Genomic DNA, 14,388 nt, shown 5'->3' with positions numbered 1-14,388 from the left:
AATCTGTTTGAAACAAAGCGATGTACAGTTTTTACCGGTCCAACTCATTAACTGTAATGTGATCCCACCCACCAGAGCGCGCCATTCATACGCTAATGTGCTGAGACGATCAAGCAAATGTACATGCCCCCTACTGTGAGGTTGTAAACACATTTCATTCATTTTTCTGCTCGTTTGCAACGATACACAGATGAGAAAGCTCCAGGATATTATGGAAGATTTAACATTTTCCTCAGAAGAAGAGCGGGACTCTGATGAACGTTTGTATTTTGAAGAAAGACTTGATACAGCCGAGGATATAATTTCAGATGAGTAAGTTAATTAGCTTTCATTAGTTGACCTGATATTTGATATATACATGTACATGTAAATTGTATGCTCTATGATATGTAATATGATATAAAAATAATATGAATGTTTAGATTATATTTTATCTAGTGTTTATGCTGCCTCATCATCAACAAAGCTTGTGCTTGCAAATATGTGTTCAGGTTAAATGAGTAAAATGCACTTTAAATATGCCCATATTAGAAAATCAGCATCTTATAATGATTTCTGAAGGATCATGTTTTTGAAATTTTAAAATATATTCAAATAGTTCACGCCTCCTCGCATATGACCTTTCAACACTAAAGGTGTCTTAAAAAGTTAAAATTACTATATTGTTTTGTATGAATGAGTTATCAGGATGGTTTTCACATCATTTTGTAGCAAAACTCTAGGCTACAAGATCCAGTTCTCAAAAGTCTTGTGGACAAATGTTTATTATGTGTTATATGACCTTATTTCAGTGACTTAAAATTTAGTTTTTTCAAAAACCATGCATAAACGTTATTTTCTCAAAAATACAAACCTGTACATACATGTTGCTCACATATAATTGTAGCCCAGTTTGTGCTGAATACAGTGTTATCAGACTTTAGCCATTAATATGCTTTTAAGCAACTGAAAAAAGCACAAATGTCAAGGCATGTCAAAACTTCTCCAGTACCCAAAACACCCTCAGATCCCAGAGGGTTAATACAGTTAATAATGGCCATAAAATAAAATACAACAGTATAAAATAAAAACAAAAAAGATCCTGCTGTGGCCAGGTGTAGCCCTAACATCCCTAAAAATCAAATTTTTATGACAAACTCTCCTTGGGCTGGCATTTTTTGTTCTTGTCACATAGTGTTTAGTATGGATAATATGTGAATAAAGACTCAGGGCTTGTTTCTCCCCTCACATGGGTTCATGCTCATTGTATTTTCTGACTTTTTTGCTATTGATATGCAAGTACAAGCTTTATAGGTCACATACAGAGGTTGCTCTACAAATATTTGTTCGCTTCGTTCAGGTCTAAAAAAAGTGGAGGGATGGTCATCCTAGATTGTTGCATTATAATAATACATGCCATAAATTATTTCTTTTAACAATCATTTGATTTATTTTACATGAAAATAATAGTTAATTAAGTGCTAATAAATGGAGAAATCAAATAGTTCTGCATGATAGTAATTATTATAATATACTGTATTCTGTACGTTTATAAATATTATAATAATAATTAACACGCTTCTCACAGTAACACACAGAAGATGAGATGTGAAATAAACATATTTAGAACAGAAACAAAATCCCTCAAAAAGGCAATAATAACTTCAATTATTTTATTTAAAATAGTAAAAAAGGTAAATATTCTGTTGTGTGATCTATTAAGAACAAAGTGTCTGAAACATTCTTTGTTTCATAGAAGAATAAAATGGTGTTCTTTAATCATTTTCGGATTTACCTGCCCCTGTACGTCTAGTAAAGGTAAACAAACTATCTTTGCTCGCTTTACATAACCATCAAACAATCTCTTCTTATTCAAGTGAGCTGTAATAAGCTTTCAGTAGATGATGGTAATTCACTATTTTTGCTTGTGATCTGCCATTAGAAAAGAAGACGTTGACGCTGCCTGATTCTGATCAGCAGACAGAAATATTCTGCCAGATCTTCTGATGTTTTGCCGGTAAAAGTTTGGCTTCTACAAAATAAGGAAGGCTGTCAGTTATAATCTGACCAACACATCTGGCCACACATGGATACGTTTTGACGTTATGAGTGTTGCAATAGAAACAATTCTGAGGTCCCAAGCCATGAAAAGCTTCAAGTAGAATCTCAGAGTATTTCATGAATTTTCATAATCAAAAAAACATTTTAATGAAAATATTTGTTTTGGTACTTTTGAGGCTTTTGCATATGTTAGTGTTGTTTTGTGTGGGGAAACATTTAAAAACCACTGGTTAAGTGACTGATTTCACAACTTACCTACTGCATAGTGCAAATACATCATGAGTAAGAGAAAATGAAGTGAATCGTCCATTGTGACATCTAAAATGGTATCTGAGAAAAGAGCAGATAAGAGCTTCATGTTGCATATGCACACACACTGTTAAAAAATGTAAAGGTTGAGAAAAGAACTGTTGACCTCTTAAATTAAACTGTTTACATTTTAAATACTTCACACAACAGAAATGTTTGTTTGTACATATGCTTTGCAAATACAAAACCAGAAATAGTTGAAACAAATAAATTAGACATATAAACAAACAAATAAATAAATAAACGCAATACTATGCATTAAGATTTTTCAGTTCTCTAAATAATTATCCTTAATACCCTTAAAAAAAAAAAACGAGAGTTGATGGCTATTTGCCGCAAACTTGGTACAAATTCTCCCACTAACATTTTCACATGCAAATAAGCTTTGCGGCAAACTGTCCATTGTTGCTAAAGATTTGCTGCAGGATCATCACTACCGGTGAAAAGCTGCAAACTTCCGTCAAACATTTGTGGCGAATCACAAGCTCATTTGCATGAGAAAATACTGTCACATTTGTGGCTAGTTTTCCAGAACTATAGATTTTTTTGTAAGGGTATTTTTGGAAAACTCCAAAATGTCATTGTCTCAGTCAGTACATTTATATATGTGCAACTGTAATCGAGTTATAGCAGGTTTATTAAATATTTGAAGGAAGGACGTCAAATATGGTGGGTTAAATACACAGTTTTAAACGACTGCCTCTTAAACAGAGGACATCTTGCAAGGCTGTTTGCCTACAAAGGAGGGAACATTTTGTTACAAAATGTTTTATTATTTAATGTTAATAAGACCCACAACACTTAATTCACAATTAATCATGGAGTAAAAAGATGAGCTCTTAAAAGGACTTTTCCGGGTTCAATACAAATTAAGCTCAATCAACAGCATTTGTGGCATTATGTTGATTATAGGGCTGACCCCCGATAGTCGACCAAAGGTTAGTCGATGAGAAGAGTCTTGGTCAACCAAGTTTTGATTGGTCGGTTGGTTGGAGAAAAAAAAAAAAAAAAACTCTACAGGAAAATGGCGAACACATCCGCTTTTAAACAAACAAGCCAGTTATGCCCTCCGTAAAACTATCAGAGCAGCCAAACACCAGTACAGGCACAACATTTAAGGACAGTTCAACACCACCGACTCTAGAACTATGTGGCAGGGAATTAACATCATCACAGACTACAAAGGGAATAAAAATCCGCAGTGAACACTGCTGCCTCTCTCCCGGATGAGCTTAATATATTTTATGCTCGTTTCGAGGAAAATAACACTGCCCTCGCGGCCGAAACAACAGAGGTTACTTCACCCTCCATCTCTGTAACCCAATCCTTCCGATGGGTGAACATCCGTAAAGCCGCGGGTCCAGACGGCATTCCGGGGCACGTCATCAGAGCGTGCACGAACCAACTGGCTGGTGTTTTTACGGACATTTTCAACCTCTCCCTCTCCTTGTCTGTAGTCCCTACATGCTTCAAAATGTTCACCATTGTGCCTGTACAAAAGTAATCAAAAATCACTTGTTTAAATGACTGGCGTCCTGTTGCTCTGACCCCCATCATCAGCAAATGCTTTGAGAGGTTAATCAGAGATCACATCTGCTCTGTGCTGCCCACCTCACTGGATCCATTGCAGTTTGCCTACCGCAACAACTGCTCCACTGATGATGCCATTGCATCTACAATACACAATGCTCTCTCCCACCTGGAAAAAAGGAACACATATGTGAGAATGCTGTTTGAAGACTACAGCTCAGCATTCAACACCATAGTGCCCTCCAAGCTTGATGTGAAACTCCGGGCTCTGGGCTTAAACAGCTCGCTGTGCAGCTGGATCCTGGACTTCCTGTCAGGCAGACATCAGGTGGTTAGAATGTGCAGCAACATCTCATCACTGACCCTCAACCCTGGAGCCCTGCAGGGCTATGTTCTCAGCCCAATCTTGTATTCCCTATACACACATGACTGTGTGGCAACGCATAGCTCCAATGCCATCATTAAGTTTGCTGACGATACGGTAGGTCACTGACAATGATGTCAGGAGGACAACCTCTCCCTCAACGTAAGTCCAAGGAGCTTGTAGTGGACTTCAGGAGAAAAGACAGAGAACACAGCCCCATCACCATTAATGGAGCACTGGTTGAGAGAGTCAGCAGCTTCAAGTTCCTCTGTGTCCACATTACAGAGGAATTCACGTGGTCCGTCCACACTGAGGCCGTTATGAAGAAGGCTCACCAGCGCCTCTTCTTCCTGAGACGGCTGAGGAAGTTTGGAATGAACCACCACATCCTCACACAGTTCTACATCAGCACAGTAGAGAGCATCCTGACTGGCTGCATCACCGCCCGGTACAGCAATAGCACCGCCCACAACCGCAAAGCTCTGCAAAGGGAGGTGCGAACTGCCAGACAAATCATCGGAGGTGAGCTTCCCTCCCTCCAGGACATCTATAACAGGCGGTGTGTGAAAAAAGCTCGGAGGATCATCAGAGACTCCAGCCACCCGAGCCATGGGCTGCTCTCACTGCTACCATCAGGCAGGCGGTTCGCAACATCAGGACTTGCACCAGCCGACTACATGACAGCTATTTCCCCCAAGCAAACAGACTTTCGAACACTTGATCTCTCACGATCAATATCAGCACCGCACTTTATTAATCTTATTATCTCACACTGGACTGTCATAATTATATTCTCCACAATACAACTACTGTATATATATATTTTGTATATACTTTTTATTTTTATTGTATGTGTATTCTATATTGTGTGTATTGTTTACTCTACATTGTATATTATTATTGTGTTGTGTAATTATGTGTACATTTGATATGTAAATTTTGTTGTGTAAATATGTTGTTTATTGTAATTGTTATATGTCTCGTCACTGTCATGACTTATGTTGATCGGAACTGCACACAAGACTTTCACCACTGTTGCAATTGTGTATATGGTCGTGTGACAATAAAGTGATTTGATTTGATTTGACTTGACATGCCCCACCAGAGACCGAAATAATCTGAATCACTGCTACACAATATTAAACAATGCATATCGCTCTGTCTCTAGAGCAGCTTTGGGACTCTCTGATCACTGTCTGGTTCATCTTTTTCTAACCTACAGCCAGAAACTAAAATCAGCTAGCCTAAACCTGTAGTAAAGACTGTAAAATGATGGACCAATGAAGCAGAGCTGGAACTACAAGCCTGTTTTGACTGCACTGATTGGAGTGTTTTTGAAGCTGCAAAAACACAAATCTGGACAAGCTCACAGATACTGTAACATCATATATAAGTTTCTGTGAGGATATGTGCATTCCTACTACTTAGACGTATTTAATGTTCAACATTGACAAAACATGGTTTACAGCAAAACTCAAGAGAGTTTCGTCATGCCAAATAGGATGCTTACAGAAGTGCGGATAACATTTTGTATAATCAGGCCAAAAACACACTAAGGAAATTAAAGTGGCAAAAACAAGTTTTCAGCTAATGACCCTGCATCAGTGTGGAGAGGCCTGAAAGACATTAATAACTTCAAGACACCCTCCCACAATCAGCAACTGGCTGATGATCTGAATGTGTTTTACTGTAGATTTGAAAAGCCCAGTCCCACACCCGTTCTAAACTTCACTTCACACAAACACCAACACCTTCTGCAACCAGCAGCCCCCCCTCCCCTGGCCCCCATCTTCACACAGATCTTCAAAAGTTCCCTGCAGCTTCAAATGCTCCACTATCATCCCTGTCTCAAAGAAACCCAAGATCAAAGGACTTAATGACTACAGACCTGTCGTTCTGACGTCTGTGTTCATGAAGTAATTTAAGAGACCACTTGAAGGACATCACTAGTCCCTTTCTGGATCCACTTCAATTTGCTTATAGAGCAAACAGATCTGTGGATGATGCAGTCAACATTGGATTGCATCATATCCTGTAACATCTGGACAGACCAGGGACATATGCAAGGTTTCTTTTTGTGGACTTCAGTTTGGCTTTCAACTAGGGATGCACCGATAACACTTTTTCTCTTCTGATCCGATTCCAATACTGGAAATCTCAGTATCGGCCAATACTAATCCCAATCCGATACCAGTGTTGTTTTTAGCATAATCAGTTTAGAATATCTTTACATTATTGTGTGGAACTAATTGGGAGTACTCTTTAATATGTAAAGAAACACAAACCTCTAACTACACATTATTTCAATATAAATGTATAGCTTATTAAAAAAAATACTTTATTATTAACTAGTATACTGGATAAAGTAGCAGCAAAATTAACAGTAATTCCATTCTTGAAGTCTTCAGTAGAATAGAAACCAGTGTTTTATTTTTGCCTTTTTTTCTTTCTTTCTTTTTTCTAAAAATGTTTCAACTTACATTTGGACTTTAAAGGATTTAGATCTCTTTTTTGTTCAATTTAGTTGTAAGACATCAGTCCAGTTTTCATTCACAAAGTTATTTTTGGAATATTTATTATTATTTAAATATTATTATAAATTGTAAATAAATACTAATGATGACAATATTAATAATAATAATAAATTGTTATTCATATTATTCATATTATTATTATTATTATTATTATTATTATTATTATTATTATTATTATTATTATTGACTTTTAATTTTAAATAGAACAGTAATATATTTAAGTCGTGCACTTTTTAAACCCTTACACTTTTATTTTACATTCTGAACTATCCAGGAATTCCTGTAAGTGTGTCTGTTTGTAGGCAAGTTCACAGAAATTTTATTTGCTTCTTATTCAAATTCTGGTAAAATGCACCTCCGACTGCCGTTCTAAATGCATATTAAAAGTGAACCAAACTATTGAGTATCTACATCTGAGACGTTGTTCGTGAGTAGCGCTCAAATATTGCGCACTGTGTGAAATCTAAAAATATCCGTGAGTGCGTGTAAACAGAGCAGCGCCATTCACTGACACGCTGGCGCTGTGCATACTATATATTTACTTATGAAACACAACTTTTTGTGATTCACAGAGCTATCACACGTCTTCAAGTGGGTTCGACTAAAATGCATGAGTTATATGAACTGCTTTCATGGTGTTTTAATGGCTCTTTTATGTCATTTTTGGAGCTTGACAGTAACGAACATCACACAGTATCGGATTTGGATCGGGCTCGTCGGATCGATACCGATCCGTCTAAAAGCTTCAGTATCGGGGAGTATTTACTCCTATGGAATAAATTAACCCAGCTCTCTGTTCCCACATCTATCTGTTAGTGGATCACAAGCTTTCTGACGGACAGGCAGCAGCTAGAGAATGGGGAAAATCACTTCCAGCACATATACGATCAGCACTGCTGCCCCCAGGGATGTGTGCTCTCCTCACTTCTCTTCTCCGTGTATACAAATGACTGCACCGCCAAGGACCCCTCTGTCAAGCTCCTGAAGTTTGCAGATGAAACTTCTGTCATCGGCCTGATCTAAGATGACAATGAGTTTGCATACAGAAGGAAGGCTGAACGGCTGGCTGGCTCACTGGTGCCGTCATAACAACCTGGAGCTGAACATGCTCAAAAGAGTGGAGATGATTGTGGACTTTAGGAGGAACTCCCCAACATTGACCCCGCTCACCATTCTGAACAACACTTTGGCAGCAGTGGAGTCTTTCAGGTTCCTGGGCACTACCATCTCACAGGACCTGAAGTGGGAGAACCATATTGACTCCATTGTGAAAAAAAGGCCCAGCAGAGGTTGTACTTCCTTCTCCAGTAGAGGAAGTTCAACCTACCACAGGCGCTGCTAATCCAGTTCTACTCAGCAGTCATTGAGTCTGTCCTCTGCATTTCAATAACTGTCTGGTTTGGTTCAGCTATGAAATCGAACATCAGAAGACTACAAAGGACAGTTGGGACTGCTGACCGATTATTGGTTGCCCCCTGCCATCCTTCAACAACTGTACACTTCTAGATTGAGGAAATGGACTGGAAAAATCACTCTGGACCCCACTCACCCTGCCCACTACCTTTTGGCCAGCTCTACAGAGCTCTGAGCACCAGCTCAAGAGCAGTTTTTTTCTCAGGCTATCTATCTCATGAACAGTTAAAACTGCCCCATTGTGCAATAATTACATGTAATACATAGCTTAGTCAATTATATTTAACATATCCTACCTCTTATGCATTACATTCCCTTGCACTGTATATAACAGATTTGCATTTGTACATACAGTTAAAGTCAGAAGTTTACATACACTTAGGTTGAAGTCATTAAAACAAATCTTTTAACCACTCCACTGATTTCACATTGGCAAACTATAGTTTGGCAAATAATTTAGGACATCTACTTTGTGCATGACACAAGTAACTTTTCCAAAAAAAATTTACAGACAGACTGTTTCACTTTTAATTGACTATCACAATTCCAGTTGGTCAGAAGTTTACATTCACTAAGTTAACTGCCTTTAAGAAGCTTGGAAAATTTCAGAAAATTATTTCAAGCTTTTAGGCAATTAGCTTCTTTTAGGCTAATTGGAGTCAATTGGAGGTGTAGCCGTGGATGTATTTTAAGGTCTACCTTCAAACTCAGTGCCTCTTTGCTTGACATAATGAGAAAATCCAAAGAAATCAGCCAAAACCTCAGAAAAAATAACATGGACCTCCATAATTCTGGTTAATTCATGGGAACAATTTCCAAACGCTTGAAGGTACCATGTTCATCTGTACAAACAATAGTAATTAAGTATAAACACCATGGGACCAAGCAGCCATCAAAGGAGGCGCATCCTGTCTCTTAGAAATGAACGTAGTTTGGTGTGAAAAGTGCAAATCAATCTCAGAACAACAGCAAAGGACCTTGTGTAGATCCTGGAGAAAACAGGCAGGCAAGTATCTATATCTACAGTAAAACGAGTCCTATATTGACTTAACCTAAAAGGCTGCTCAGCAAGGAAGAAACCAATGCTCCAAAACTGCCAAAAGTTTTGCAAGTGCACATGGGACAAAGATCTTACTTTCTGGAGAAATTTCCTCTGGTCTGAAGAAAAATTAATTTAACTGTTTGGCCATAATGACCATCATTATGTTTGGAGGAAAAAGGCTGAGGCTTGCAAGACGAAGAACACCATCCCAACCGTGAAACATGGGGGTGACAACATCATGTGGGTGTGCTTTGATGCAGGAGAGACTGGTGCACTTCACAAAATAGATGGCATCATGAGGAAGGAAAATTATGTGGATATATTGAAGCAACATCTCAAGACATCAGCCAGAAAGTTAAGGCTTGGTCGCAAATGGGTCTTCTGAATGGACAATGACCCCAAGCATACCTCCAAGGTTGTGGCAAAATGGCTTAAGGACAACAAAGTCAAAGTATCAGAGTGGCCATCACAAAGTCCTGACTTCAATCTGACAGAAAATTTGTGGGCAGAACTCAAACAGTGTGTTGCAAGCAATGAAGCCTACAAACCTGACTCAGTTACACCAGTTCAGTCTGGATTCCAGCAACTTATTGTGAAAAGCTTGCGGAAGGCTCCCCAAAAAGTTTTACTCAAGTTAAACAATTTAAAGGCAATGCTACCAAATAGTAACAAAGTGTATGTAAACTTCTGACCCACTGGAAATGTGATGAAATAAATAAAAGCTGAAATAAATAATTCCCTCTAATATTATTCTGACATTTCACATTCTAAATATAAAGTAGTGATCCTAACTGACCTAAGATAGGGAATGTTTTCTACAATTAAATGTCAGGAACTGTGGAAAAACTGAGTTTAAATATATTTGGTTACGGTGTACGTAAACTTCTGACTTCAACTGTATATAGTTTATATTACAATCATGATCTTTTGCACAGTTCTGTTACATTTTGATTGATTGACTGATTGATTGATTGATTGATTGAAATAGCACTAGCAAAATGTTATTACAAGGTCAACAAAATGATTAACATGGTAATACTAGTAAATAAAATGTGCTTACTAAGTACAATAAGTTTATTATTGTATTTACACGATGTAATAAACAGTAAAATTCTAACAGTAAATTGTGATCTATAACGAGAACCATACAGAAAACAAAACTAACATGCTAAACGTCATGCTAAACGTCATCACTGTTTTGTAAAAGAGGTCGAAAATAACACCAAATATCAGTAACACTATAATATCCTCGTACCTTTTGATTGTCATCACAGCATATGAGTTACTTTCAACAAAAAGTTTAACTGCTAAAATAAAAAAAACATAGCGGAAGCTTATGGCGACATATCTCGGTAGAGTTTAGATGGGAGCCCTCTTTCGTCACTCTCGCGAGATTCTACAATTCTACAGAATATATACGGCGGTTGAAGTCGCATAGCAACGATTATTAATTTTAAACTGTCTGTTTTTATGAATAGTCATTCTTGATGATCGCTTCAATCTCTAAAATAAATATTTCACACAATACATTTAATAACTTCATCTAAATGTGTGCTACTGTCGGTCATGCGATTTTGTAAATTAGTGGATAAGTACATCGGTCAGCGCAGGTTGTAGGAGTCTGACTAAGTGATCAAGTGGTAACTATTTCGCTCTATGAATACCAGGCATAGGATATTATACACCCACATGCAACGTTATGTTTTAATTAACAAAACTGTATCAACACATCAGTGAATGTAATGTCTCGAGTGGAGACAGACTTGTTTGCATTTTCCAATGGGATTCGACTGGAAAATAGCGCGAGCTGCCATTCTCGATTCCTCGTGTCAGTGACTTCCAGTCTGATCTGATCACACACACAATGAACGCGTATTAATTTACCTGCACATCGCGCTCACGAACACTTAAGACCGTTACTATCGGCTAGAGATCGAACTGCTCTCGTGATTGGTCAACAAAGCTGTCACTCATTCAAATTTGCCCCGTGACTCCATTTCTAGTCCACTTCCAGTTAGTCTCCGACCACTACCCATAAAGCGCTGAAACATGAACTTTCTTCTGTTTATTTACATAGAGAACAGAATGAAAATAAGCGAGAGTTTTGCCTTTTATTTTGTGAGAGGCTAAACGTAACTTTATGATGTAACTAATCAATTACACTTTTATGTTTTTGCACTTCTGTTTTTATACACAGTGTAATTTACATTCTGCTCTACATCTTTATTGTCGTTATTAAACAGTGTTGCCTAATTCTAAGAGTTTATTTTTATTATTATTATTATTATTATTTACCACACTTCGTTGCGCAAGAGTCTGTTGTTCAGGATATGTTATGACCTGCCAAGACAAAAACAACCAGTTTGTAAATTACTCTCAGTACTTGCTTAACTAGAAGTAGCTTTAGTCATTATCGTAACATCAACAGGGAAGAACTGGAAATAAGAGTACAGTAAATGCAACTGTATCACCGCGTTTTAGACAATTTCGACAAATTTGGCCATTGCAAAAAGTGGTGGGAAATTGCCACATCATCATACAGTACATGATGTCCATAAAGTGGTGTACTCTGGTGTAACGACAGTGAAGGATCTAAGTAGTTTCTAAATGTGTTATTCTGTCACAAAACAAAACAATGATATTGCTCAAATGTTGCTGTTTTATAGCTCATCGTGTTCTCCTTCATGTTTTATTTAGGTATCATTTTCTCTATAAGAATACAAATGTGTTGGCATACAATAAACATTTTGATGAGAAATGTTTGAGTTAATTTAAGATCTAATTTGTGTTCTGGCAGTTACAGAAATCAAAAGTGTGACATGAGCAAAAGCATTCATATGTGTGAGGATGTTTAAACGTGCACGCAGTAACTTGTCTTTGTGTCATCTTGGACTTACACTGACACCTAGCGGCTTGGATGCAGCATCATTTAATATGAATGATTTTCAGTTTCAGATGCCATTGTAGAAATGTAGTACTCACAGTAAGCCATGATTACTTCACTAATCAATAAGTGAAAGTGTCAAATAACAGGACTGTTACCGAAATTAAGCAAGTAGTATTCGGCTGGTCATGTAATTCCAACATGGCACCCCCACATGTGAACACACTCCATGTGGAATAAAACAGCTTTTACAAGATTACTGATATGACTGGAGTCTTCATGTGAGTGCTCATGATTTTATACATAGGTTTCAAAATTACAATTCATTTCTTGGGAGTGAAACTTTTAGTGAGGAAAAATGACTAAATGCACCTTTAAATATTGTGCTGACATCTGCAAACCATTTGTATATGTGACATTGTACATGGTGTTTACTGCTAGAAAAATGTTAATCTTTTTCATCAGAATATCAAACACAATATAATGGATATTATGGATATTTCTCCAATTCATGGGCGTATGGCTCTTCAGAAGCGCAGCGGATTGTTGCGCATCTTTAGAGCATTGTGAATGAAATATTAACAATCTTCAAGAGCTCTTGGTGAACTTTAGAAATTATCACAATATTAAGATACTTTAACAATTTGTTTTATTCATGAAACAATTAACTATGAGCTTAAACCATGAGTTTAAGTGTTTCAATAGAATGTAAAACATATGCAAACAATACAAAAAGATCACATTTGTAAAATTGTATGAAAAATAGCTTGTTAGAGTCAGTGATTCAGAAACAGTGATTCCTCAGCATCATCATGATCTTATGCCCCCCAATATGGCAAATGGAAACATGAACAGTATCAACATGTAAAACTAGTAAAAATCTTGTCTCTCATTTCAGCAGTGAGAACACAAATCTCCATCAGGTTGTGTTCTCAGCTTGATTGTGAGTCATCTGGGTTGTGAGAGGTGACGGGGTGTTTTCTCTGGGGTGGAATAGCAGGAAGAATTTGATTGTTTCTCAATGGTTATCCTGGCAGTGGAGTACTGAATGAGCCCAACAGCTGGCTCTGGGGGATTTCTGCTCAGTGCAGTTTGGATGCAAACAGAGGCGGGAGTCCAGTCAGACTCATTCCTAGAGAGGAGTTTGACTACTCATGTGGCAACGAAACTGCAGATCACATGAAAGTTAGTTAGCACTGATGTTGAACAGAGCAAGTAATTTGATTACAGTAATTTATTACTTTGTAATCAGATTACACCCAACACAAATGGAAGAATGGAAATGATGTAGAGACCAAACAAATTTTAAAAAACTTCCTTATATTTTATGCTCTTCAAAGTAGCTACCATTTGTCTAGATTACAGCTCTGCACACTTTTCTGGCTGCTTTTCCCTCACTATTCATTACAACTCAATAATATTTTGATATGTAAGGAAATTCTTTTCATATTTGTCTACAAATCCAAAACCAGCATTTGAGCATAAACATTTTGATCAAATAGTTTTCAAGATGTCAAGTGCATCTAAACTTGTTTTAACTGGTAGTGTATCGTGTGTTTAGTTCTGCTTAGCTTTATAAATAAATGGAGATATTAGAGATGTAATGCAATATTTTAAGCAGGAAACTTACATCTGTGAGTGAAGTGGTCACGGATTGTAGTTAGACTGTTTCGTATCGGGGCAGATTCTCTAAACCTCAGAGGTAAAAGATGATTTTGAGCTGCTCGGAAAAGAAAAATAACATAAAAATCAATTCTACAGGTACAAGTTTTATAGTTGTGGATGCACATGTTGTTGACCATATTGTATCTGGGTGATTCTGGGGCATTTGGCCTCTTGAATTATTGAAAATTCAAACTTTGTTTCATCAATGTTAAAACATTTATCTAGGGTGACCATATTGTGGTTGTCCAAAAAGAGGCCACAATTTAGTGCATTATATTTAATATATTTAACAATGACATTTATTGTAACATGTATATATTTAAAAATGTATAATATTTTTATACATTTGAAATGTGCAAATCTTAAAAAATAAATACAAATAAAACTTGACTTGTTTCACCCCTCAATGGCCTGATCTGTGTTTTGCTTTTGTATTTTCAGAATTTTTTAGCATTGTATTACCAGCTTTACAGGTCAAGTACAGAGGTTACACTACAAATATCAGAGGGAAGGGGTTGTCAAATTTTAATCGTGGTCCATTTTATCCATCCTATTAGTTTACATTTCCCTGATACCTATTATATTTCAAAGTCAAAATTTTTTACAC

The 14,388-nt window shown here is 37.1% G+C and overlaps 1 protein-coding gene across 1 annotated transcript in view; it reads right to left on the bottom strand.

The window, feature by feature from the left end:
• Positions 1-10,626, bottom strand: part of LOC127635960 (interleukin-6 receptor subunit beta-like) — a 35,773-nt gene extending 25,147 nt beyond the window's left edge. The window contains exons 1-2 of the mRNA XM_052116277.1: positions 10,488-10,626; positions 2,296-2,370 (exon numbers count right to left, since the gene is read on the bottom strand). Coding sequence (XP_051972237.1) covers positions 2,296-2,350 — 55 coding nt within the window. The 5' untranslated portion in view covers positions 2,351-2,370; positions 10,488-10,626. The remainder of the gene's footprint in view (positions 1-2,295; positions 2,371-10,487) is intronic.
• Positions 10,627-14,388: the final 3,762 nt, after the last annotated feature.

This window comes from Xyrauchen texanus, chromosome 43 (genome assembly GCF_025860055.1).
Source record: "Xyrauchen texanus isolate HMW12.3.18 chromosome 43, RBS_HiC_50CHRs, whole genome shotgun sequence".
Taxonomy (NCBI): Eukaryota; Metazoa; Chordata; class Actinopteri; order Cypriniformes; family Catostomidae; genus Xyrauchen; species Xyrauchen texanus.
The sequence above is the reverse complement of the archived record's forward strand: the minus strand, read 5'-3'. Positions and strand labels throughout refer to the sequence as shown.